This window comes from Zingiber officinale, chromosome 2B (genome assembly GCF_018446385.1).
Source record: "Zingiber officinale cultivar Zhangliang chromosome 2B, Zo_v1.1, whole genome shotgun sequence".
In the NCBI taxonomy this organism is placed as follows: Eukaryota; Viridiplantae; Streptophyta; class Magnoliopsida; order Zingiberales; family Zingiberaceae; genus Zingiber; species Zingiber officinale.
The window spans coordinates 141,306,228-141,317,271 of NC_055989.1; the positions used below are offsets into that span (position 1 = coordinate 141,306,228).

The 11,044-nt window shown below is 39.7% G+C and overlaps 2 protein-coding genes across 2 annotated transcripts; one reads left to right on the forward strand and one right to left on the reverse strand.

The window, feature by feature from the left end:
• Positions 1–371: 371 nt before the first annotated feature.
• LOC122048785 lies at positions 372–1,268 on the forward strand. The gene is made up of 3 exons (XM_042610308.1): positions 372–686; positions 765–872; positions 957–1,268. The coding sequence occupies exons 1-3, from the start codon at positions 372–374 to the stop codon at positions 1,266–1,268; spliced, it is 735 nt and encodes a 244-aa protein (XP_042466242.1).
• Positions 1,269–3,431: 2,163 nt separating this feature from the next.
• LOC122048786 lies at positions 3,432–9,411 on the reverse strand. Its single transcript, XM_042610309.1, has 4 exons — positions 9,385–9,411; positions 4,356–4,395; positions 4,019–4,246; positions 3,432–3,589 (listed from the first exon to the last, which is right to left on the reverse strand). The coding sequence occupies exons 1-4, from the start codon at positions 9,409–9,411 to the stop codon at positions 3,432–3,434; spliced, it is 453 nt and encodes a 150-aa protein (XP_042466243.1).
• Between the last annotated feature and the right edge of the window lie 1,633 nt (positions 9,412–11,044).

The window sequence follows — 11,044 nt, forward strand, 5'->3', positions numbered from 1 at the left end:
AAGGGAAATTCACCCATCTTCCAGACTAGTTGAGCCGAAAGATTGTGTACATGTATTATAAAAAAAATATATGATATTACATATATTAAATTATAGATGGATCTCTGTTTTCTAATTTTCTTATGCATTTACCTTATTTTATTTCTAAAATAATTTTTTAAGAATATTCAAAAAATTACTAAAAAATAATTACTATAATAATAATCTTAATGTAGCTGATTTTAGGAAAGCAAACGTGTCTAAATCCAAAATCTCTCTCCTATAATTTGAGTGAGTTAGTGGATGTAATCGCACATTTATGGTTCAGCGCCCGAAATAGCAGCGTATGTAAGGTACTTCCTCGTCCATCGTCCGATCAACTGGCAAAAGAGATGGCCGGAGCAATGCGAGCTGCGGCGCCGTGGATGCTGCACCTAGTGGTGGCGCTGGTGGTCGCAGGAACGGCGAAGGCGGACGCCCACAACGAAGTGCTCACCCCCTGCGACGACGCCAAGATCCAGCGATGGGATGGTTTCACCTTCGGCATCGCCTTCTCCGGCCGCGAGTCCTTCTTCTCCAACGACGTGCAGCTCTCTCCCTGCGACAGCCGTCTCCCCCTCTCCTCCAACGGCGCCCAGCTCGCCGTCTTCCGCCCCAAGGTCGACGAGATCTCCCTCCTCACCGTCAACGTCAGCACCAACACCTTGGTAAATATAATTAGATCCTTAGTTTAACGAACAAACAGATTTATACGATAAAATGTATCGGATCGCCGCCTTTTTCAGATAAGCGGCGGCGGATACATGGTTGCATTTTCCGGCAGGAAATATGCAGCGCGTTCTTTCCCTACTTTCGTCGGAAATAGCTCGTTCGTGGTGACCGGCTTCACGCTGGTATGCTTGATTGTTCGATCCCTTTGGAAATTGGAAACGTACGTAAACGTTGACGCATATCGATCACTGAGACATTTCGCTCAGGTCCTCGAGTTCCAGGAGGGCACGCTAGTGAACCTGTACTGGAAGAAAGATGGCTGCAGCCAGTGTTCTGAGAACGAGTCCTTCGTTTGCCTCCACGGCCAAGACTGCGCGATCAAGACGTCGAGCTGCACGTCGCAGGGTGGCTCCATCGACTGCAGGATAGGCATACAGTTGGCGTTCTCAGGCACCGATAAGCATGATGCTGTTCTCAATTCGTGGTACGAGGTCTACAACCTCCGGCAGTATTCTCTCTTTGGGTTATTTTCCAACCTCAAGGGCTCCCTTACCAGCCAGTTTGGCAATGTTTTCTAACTCTTCTCGGTGCTCCTGATCGTCACTTTGACGACTAGCTACGATGTAAATCTATGTTATTCCAAGTTTAAATCATTGAAGAGGTTGTCCAATTGCATAAATGTGGAACCGCCACATCCCTTAGAATCGATCCCCCACGGATATAGAGAGAGATAAATACAGTATACAGTTGAAAGCGTGATCGAAATGATGAGGACATGTTGTCCAATTGCATGCATGCATGGTTGTTCTTTCGACCATCAAGAAAGCATATCTTGGAAACCCAAAAGCTAGCTTCTTTAGGAAACCTGAAAGACATCTAAAAGAACATCGATCGTATTCATAGACTTTATCTTTGCCATCTCACACTTCTCAAGCATTCTCCCATACTGGAATAGTCTCTTCTAATTAGTATTGAGATGGATTTATATTCTTTAATGAGCACTTGGTTGAATTCAAATGCACTTAATAGATATAAGCTCATACATACTCCTTAGTTCCCTTATAGATAATGTAAGACCTTAGCACTCTAATGATTCATCCTAAGTTTTTATTAGTCTTCCTAGCATCCATATGCCTATGTGAAAAATTCTCACTTGATCATCTCATTCATGAATACAATATACACTTTTATACTATCAGAATTAATAAACAAAGAAAGAATAAAAGAAAACTATTCTACCAAAAATAAATTATTCTCAATCCAATCAATTTAATTAATTATATCATTTTTCACCCATGATTTGATTGACTCAACATAAGGTAAAATTTGATTATTTTCTACACTCCCCCTTAATCTTGGTTGTAGATGTTGATGAGACAAAGCTTGCCTTCAAGAAATTTTTGAGCTTGTTTAGATAATCCTTTTAAAAGAAGATGAGACATAGGAATATATTCAATATTGATAATGCCTTCATCTGGCCACCTTTTCTCTAATGCAATAGTGATCAACTTCTACATGTTTCGTTTAGTCATGATGAACTGGATTGTGAGCTATATTAATAGTTGACTTATTATCAATGAAGTAGCATAGCACTTTCAACCTAAATTTTCAAGTGTTACATCATGCTTTTTGTCCAGATGAGATCACAAATTCCATGAGACATAGATCTGTATTATGCTCCAACACTACTTCTGGCAACCACAGATTATTTTTTTTTTGCTATGCCACATCACTAAATTTCTTCATACTATTGTGCAATACCAAGAAGTTGATTTTCTATCATCAATTGATCATGTACAATCTGCATCACTATACACACACTCTTCTATCCTCAATTTTTGCAAAGAACAAGCCTTTTCCGGGAGTTTTTTTTTTCAAATATCTCAAGATTATGTATATTGCATTCAAATTACCTTGATATGGTGAGTGCATATATTGACTTACTAGGCTCATTGTAAAGGCAATATTTGGACGTGTATGTGAGAGATAGATGAGTTTTCCAATAAGACACTAATAATAATTATCTATGTCAACCAAATTTTCATCAAATATTTTCTTCTTATTTTCCAATTCAATTAGTGTGTTACTTGACTTACATTCCAAAATGTCAATTTCCTTTAACAGATCTAAAGTGTATTTCCTTTCAGAGACTGAAATACTTTTTTTATTTCGAGCAATTTCCATTCCTAAAAAATATCTCAACATTGCAAGAACTTTGACTTCGAATTCTCAGCCATCATTTTCTTGATTTCTTCCAATTCTAAGGGGGGTGTATTCATTCTAGACTTCTAATGACTTTTAATGAGTTTTTAAAATAATAGAATTTTATAGAGTTGATAGATTTCTATTGACTTTAATAGAATTCCACAGACTTTTATAAACAGAATTTCATAGACTCTTATTGACTTTTTTTGCAAGATTTTTATAGACATTCGTAATATTTTTCATAGAGTTCTGGATTTTCATGGATTTTGTAACTTGTGTAATTATGTTATTTTTTTTATTGATTTCTTTTAACTAGTAAATGAACGATAACATCTTCAACTTTTTATTATTTATTTGTATAAGTGAATTCTTCTTAGCTTAAAATCAAATTAACTTTAATTTAAGAAAAATGACGAATGAATCACTATTCAATTTATTAAAATCAAATTTAAATTCTTCAAGTCAATTCAACGTATATAATTCATTAATCAATAGTTTTTAATAATACATACCAAGATAGTCTTGTATGGAAAAACCTAATTGTTATTGACAACATGATCAATATCACTCCACATTTGATTGGCTATACTCTCTCTCCATGAGTTAGCATTCGCTCGTTGTTCTTGAGAAAATAATTGATCAAAGTTGTCATATTCATAAACTTGTTCTGATGAAGATGATGGGACTTCATTATCTAGTTCGATTGAAAATTCATCAGAATGACACTCCCTGCGAAGAAAATTGTGCAATCCAGCACAAGCCAATACAAGTTCTGCTTGTGTTGTATATGGAAATGGCGGAGCTGTTTTGAATATTTTGAACCGCGATTTAAATATACCAAATATCCTCTCAATAACGTTCCTCAAAGAAGCATGACGAAGATTGAACAACTCTTTTGCATTTTCAGGGTGACGACCCTGACCAGTGAATTCTTGAAGATGATAACGTACACCTCAAAAAGGAGCCAAGAATTGACATTGATTTGGATACTCGCCATCCACTAAAAAATATTTACCTGTCAAACCATATATATGTAGTATCAAATAACCAATGAGTAATATATATATTCTTTAAAATTACAAAAATATAAATAGTTAAGAAACATATAGAACAAAAAAAATACCTCCGGGCACTTTAAGCCCATTATTTCTTGATAAAGCATCTGTCAACACAAGTGAATCATGGGCAGACCCCTCCCACCCACTGAGTACATATATAAATTCTAAATCAAAGTTATAAGCTGCTAAAACATTTTGAGAAATTTCTCCATGACGGTTACGATAACTGTTAATATCTTGCCCATACACCATAGCTGGAATGTGAGTGCCATCAATAGCTCCAATACAATCCTACAACAACAATAACATATCGTCATCACTAATAATAATAATAATAATAATAATAATAATAATAATAATAATAATAATAATAATAATAATAAAAGAATTTCATACTTAAATTAAAGTAAGGGTAAAATCTTGTGCTCTCTCTTATTTTTTTCTGGCACTGCAGATCCAGGTTTGACCATCATATCTACTACAATGCTCTTCAATGCTTTCAACACCTTGTTGAAGTTTTGGCTAGTATTGTAATGTGATCAGCCAAATGTTTTACGAATCAAGCAATACCGAGTATTATGACCAACAACAAGTAAAAACATGGCAAGCATTTCTTCGACGCAGATGTGTCTTATATCTTGTAAGGAGGTTCTTTCTCTAAGGATCTTGCATAATTTTAAAAATATGTCTAGGTACATTCTATAAATTTCTTGAAAGTTTATTGGATTCTCTTTTAATATTCTATGAATATAATTATATCCACTTGTACTTATTGGTTGTCTATTTAAGGGACGATGAACATATTCGTCTTGTATGTTTGCTATATATTGATATAGCACATAGAGGGTCTTGGAAATTTCCATCAACAAAGACTCAATGGTTTCATGCAACTCTTCTTGCAATTCTTCTTCTTCCATTTGTTCATCTACTTCATGTATATTGATATTTGCCATTTAAATGCCTGACATTAACAAGCAATTAAAATGAAAGAACACCTACGAAATCATAAAAAAAAACATACCATGCATAACCAAAATAAAGATGTGTTCAATAAACAATCCAAAACTTGTAGAACTAGAAAGCATTCAAGAGCTAATAATTCGCTACTAGTTCAATAATTAGAAACCAATTCAAAATACTATAAATAAAAATTCTAACATTAATTACTAATTTATGCCCCCAAAAACTACTCATTCACTCATTTTAAAATCTATCCACTCCAAACGCTCTTCAATTATCATTTTCAAGAAAGCCACCTTCTTTGCTCTAGTATTGAGTCAGTCAAGCGCCTTGTAACGAGTATGATTATCCAAGTTTGGGACTTGTTTTATAGCATCCCAACAGTTATCATCTGCAATGCCAACTAATTCAATCTTAGAAGATGCTTTCTCAATGGTGTAAGAGAGCCTATTTAAAACATCTGGGTCTATATTCTTTGAAGTGCTTGATTTTGCTTCAAATTCGCTCCTATCTCATTTTCTAGTTGCTTGTGGAACCTTAGAACTCATAGGTTGAGATGGTAATGGTGAAGCAAGGTCCTCAGAAAATAGAGGCTGATATGAAGATTCTTGCTTATTGCTTTGTATGAATTCACCACTGTTGCGATCAAACACGTAATTGTGTTAGAGACGGTAGACAGATATATAGGTTTATGGTATCAATCGGGATGGGAAAAATTGTAGATATATAGACGAACAATTGAAACAGTACCAATCGTTATGAAATAAGGAAAAAATTATAGACGAACAATCGAAACAATAACAATCATACCTTTGAAGGAGAATTTTTTGGTCGTGAGAGGAGGGTTTTTTTATCATGAGAGGAGACAACCCTAAAGACGTCTTGAGAGAGTTTAGTGCGATTAAAATCTGTCAAAATCTCTAGGTAAAATGGAAGACAATTGTTTACTTTTTATGGTAATACCTAAGGCATTTAAATATATACTAAAGAATTTTCTAAGAATCCTTGGAAATCTATTGCAATTTTGGATATCTTTAAACTTTTATGGAGTCTTTAAAAGTCAAGTTTGAATACCACATGATTTTTTATAACTCTTTGAAAATCTATTTTGAATACCACTAAATTTGTAAAGAGTTTATAAAAGTCTAATTTCAATACCTCTAGACTTTTAATTTTAGAAAAGTCATTAAAAGTCATTAAAAGTCTAGTTTTAATACACCCCCCTAAATCTTCATTTCCAGTGATGATGATATCATCAACATGCACTATAAGAATGATGGTCTTTCCTCTATCAAAGAGTTTCACAAATAATACATGATCTACTTGTCCCTGAATATATCCAAATTTGATTACCTTGGAGAGTCGACCAAACCAAACACGAGGTGACTATTTTAAACCACCGAGAGATTTATTGAGCTTCATATTGTTTTACCATCCAAAATTTCATCAAATCTTAGAGGTTGATTCATATAAACCTCCTCTTCAACCTCTCCATTAAGAAAGACATTTTTTATATCAAGATGATGTAATGACTAATCTAGTTTCACTACCAAAGATAGAAGAATTTTGATAATATTAAGTTTGGCAATAGGAACAAAAGTCTCGGTGTAATCAATCTCGCAGGTTTAAGTAAAGCCTCTGGCCACCAAACAAGCCTTGTATCTTTCAATTGAAGCATCAACCTTGTACTTAATTTTAAAAACTCATTTGTAATCAACATCACATTCCCCTTGTGGTAATTCTACCAAATCCCAAGTATTATTTTATTTGAGAGCATGCATTTCAACAACAATAGTCTACTCAAGAATAGCTAGTGCCTCCATGATAGACCTAGAAATCAATTCACTAGATAATTTGAAGACAAATCATGAAATGGTAAGGATAAATTAGAATAGGAGATAAAGTTCAAAATGAGATTGATCCTGTGTTAGATAATTTTGAAGACAAATCATGAAATGTGAAGGATAAATTAGAATAGGAGACAACATTCAAAATGAGATTGATCCTGTCCAGAAACTGAGTCAGACGGGCCATCGGGTGAGGTGAATGGAATGTTGATCGAATCGCTATGGGCCGGAGGGGGGGTATGCTGATGTTGGGGTTGCAGGGTTGCAAACATATTCCTATATTGAAAACACATGGGAAAGATCATGAGTTTATAAGAGAAAGATATCTCCATTGGCATGAGGCCTTTTGGGTAGAGTCCAAGAGTAAAACCATGAGGGCTTAGGCATAAAGTGGACAATATCATGTAATTATGGGGATATCTAAATTCTTTTCGATCCTACAATTGGTATCAGAGCCTGGATTGCCAGAAGATTTAGCCTCCGACTATGCACAAGAGATATAGTTTCATTTAGCCATGTGGGTATAATATTGACTTCGAACAAAGAAAGTGGGGGCTCCTATGTTCGGATCAAGAGGACCAAACACTAGGCAGGAAGTCTTAGTTGCGGCTAGGAAAAGAAGTCCTAGTAGGTCGGGTGGACTAAGGGGCAGGAAGACCTGGTGAGTCGAGGATCGGACATGGGAAGTCTGTGGTCCTTTGTTTGAGGGGGGGATTATTGGGGTTGCAAGGTTACAAACATAGTCCCACATTGAAAACACATGGGAAATATCATGGGTTTATAAGAGAAAGATATCTCCATTGGCATGAGACCTTTTGTGTAGAGCCCAAGAGAAAAATCATAAGAGCTTAGACCTAAAATGGACAATATCATGCAATTGTGGAGATATCTAAATTTTTTTCGATCCTACAGCTAAGATGACTTCTATGTTGACCAAGTCATCCTAAGTTCTCTAGTCAACGCTACATGCAGCCAGCGACCGGGTTACCCCAGTCCCTGGTACCCCGATGCTCATGGCAGATCCAACGAATATGTAAGGAATAGACTAAGAGTAGAATAATGAAATGAATGTAAAATGAGTACGGTAATGTACCCTGGCCTAGAGGGCGCCTTCTGGTGGATTGGTGAGCTGGTTGAGACGCTACTCGAGTTGTCGTGACTCGGAAGAGTAAATGACTCTGAGTATGATGAAGAGCTAGATCTGACACCACCTAGTCGAGCACAGCCTGGATCTGGAAGATGACATGCAAGTCAGGACCTCACCGCGCCACGCAGACCGGGATATGATTGTTGGATCGAGACGCGCTAGAGGGGGGGTGAATAGCGCTCGTGGCTATTTTGTTCGATACGGAATCGTAAAAACTATCGGAGAAGTAACGCAGCGGAAAGTAAACAAACACACAGAGAGACACGAGAGATTTTACTTCGTTCGGAGCCTAAGGCGACTCCTACTCGAAGGCCCGCGATCCTTGATCGCTTTCCGTGGGCAACAACTATAAGCTCGTAAAATGTACAATAAGATATTACAATTGAAAGAACTAAAACAAATTATACCGACAACAATAAAGTAGCAGAATCTGAAGCTCCAGGTTGTCGGGGACTTGTAACAGCACTTCTGGGCGTTTCTAGAGCAGCTTGTAGCGTAAGGATTGCTTGGAGTTCGTTGATCTTCAATGCTGCTCGAAGTCCCCTTATAAAGGGCATCCAAGGCGCCTTGAAGGCCTCTGAAGGCGCCTTCAAGGCTCCGAGTCCACCGTGCAGATGAGCGCTGACCAGTTTGCGCTTATCACCTTTGAGGGCGCCTTCAAGGCGCCTTCCGAAGTGCCTCCAGACCCAGCTGAGGCGCCTTCAACCCTGTTTCATGGCCAGGTCAGCTTTTGTACCCGAGGCGCCTCCAAGCTCCATGGAGGCGCCTCGGACACTGTTCATCCGAGGAATTAGGTTGCTCCTTTGCACCTGCAAGATACGTTAGTTCCAAACACAATCCTGCAACACAAAGTTAGCACAAAACACATGATAAATAAAGTATAGACAGTCTCCGGACTGTCCGAGTCTGACTTCGGGTTTCCATCGACCCGACGCCTACTGTTCCCTCTACGGGGAACGCGTCCTCACCTACTCCACTCAGGAGATTTACCTGTTGTCAGTCGATCCTCTAGATCGACTGAACTTTTGCTCAGCACTCGATGCTTCCGGACTTTCTGCTGGACATCCGCTTCCCCGCCTAGTCCAGTCTTTCACCTGGTTCGCGACACCAGGACTTTCCACCTAGGGTTACCACCCCCTAGGACTTTTGCCTGAAGCCATCGACCCGCCAAGACTTTCCGCATAGGGTTACCACCCCCTATGACATAGGGTTACCACCCCCTAGGGTTTTCCCTTTGCCTAACCGCAGCTAGGACTTTTCTCCACCTAGGTTTATCACCCCCTAGGACCTAGGGTTACCACCCCCTAGGGTTTTCACCTGCCTAACCGCAGTTAGGACTTTCCTGAAACACTCATTCAACATATTAGATAACATAGAATCTTAACTTTGAATCCCTTTGCCATTATCAAAACTTAGGTTCGATCGTCGGATGCTTCCTGCACCAACAATGATATCAGTACGCAGACCGAGATACAACATCGACACCTAGGTCGGGATAGGACATCGACTTGTAGGTCGGAATATGATATTGGCACGCATGCTGGGATAAGACATCGGCTCGCAGGATGGATAGTAATAATGGTGTACAGGATGAAACATCACATATGCACAAAGGAAGAAACACAACAATGACATAGAGCCAGAACAGCAGTGCCCCGAGGGCCAGATAAGTGCCGAAAACATACGTCGACACAGATCGGATACCGAATCAACGTCGGAAATGTATGATAGCGTGGATTGAAGGCACGATGGTGAGTGTCGTCAGGGTAGATCGAAAGGCGAGACACCAAGAGGTCGGATCCAGCGACGGGTATGCCATGGGGTGATGTCGGCGGCGGAATGATGCTCACCAGGGGCTATGGAGTGGGTGCTCTCGTTAGTGTTGTGGTCATCAAGGCTGAGAGGGAGAAAAGGAGGCGGCGACTGGCTGTGGCGTGAAGGTGTGCTACAACACCAGCAATGGCTCCGACGACTAAGGCTATGAGGAGAGAAGAAGTGGAGAGGGCAGCGTTGGTATCGTCGTTCTACCATGAACAGCAGAGAGGAGGATATTCACAGTGGAGGCGATCGACTGTACACGTGCAGGGAGGCGATGGTGAAGCATGCGACGAGTAGTAACGGAGACATCGAGCAACCATTAGCAGCGACCTAGTAGTGAGAGAGAGCGGAAGGAACAATGGGGTCCTCGCGTAGGTCTGCGTGGTTGCAATGGAGTGAGGGGGAGGAGGCGTTGGCGTGCGTGGCTTTCGTGGCGGCGGAAGAGCCCAACCCCCCTGTGTGAGCCGGCGGTGGCGAGCATAGAGGAAGAAGGAGAGGATGTCATGGCTGATGGTGTCCGTCGTGGTGTCAACGTGCAGAAGGCATCGGACGGAGAGGTGATATGAACCCAGCCTCGTGACGAAGGTATGCGTGAGAAAGGGGAAGGAAGTCTACGACAGAGGCATTGGGGTGCGTCTACCTGCTTAGAGATGCGTGTGAGGGTAGGCGACGGTGGTGGCGCAAGCAGCGTCAGCCTGCGCTTTCCTCCTAGTGGTAGAAGAAAACCACGAAGAAGAAGTCCCCTCTCTCTAGAATGAACAGTGCCACTTTATAAGCCCTAAACAATCTAATGACTAAACTGCCCTCCTCTTTCTCTCTAATTTCTCCTAGGCCCCTGTAAGCTATATCCATATCAGAGATATTTGGTACAAGATTGGACACCCTTTCTAAATGCAATTGGTATATCAATATCAAGAGATATACCTAACTTATTTAGGATTCTACTATCAGTTCATCTTCTTGGCGGTGGCTAGACAATTTCTTCATTAGCTTGAGAAGTTTTTTCTTGAATAACCTAAGATATCTGGTTCTTTACTCGACAATCCCCCTGTTTCCTAATTTGAGGACTAATTTGGATATAGGAATAGGCATGGAGGGAGGTGTGGTGTCCAAATTAACTCTAAGGACAAGAAGAGTATTTTCATTTGATGGAGTTCCATAGATGCCATAGTCGTCACCACGGTCATGTGGTATGACACGGCCAGGCCATGTCAAACTCTGGAGATCATTATCATCATCACAACCTTCACCATAATCATCTAGTGTAACATGGTCAGGCCATGTTGAGTTATGAGGGCATGATTACATTCATAGCCTTC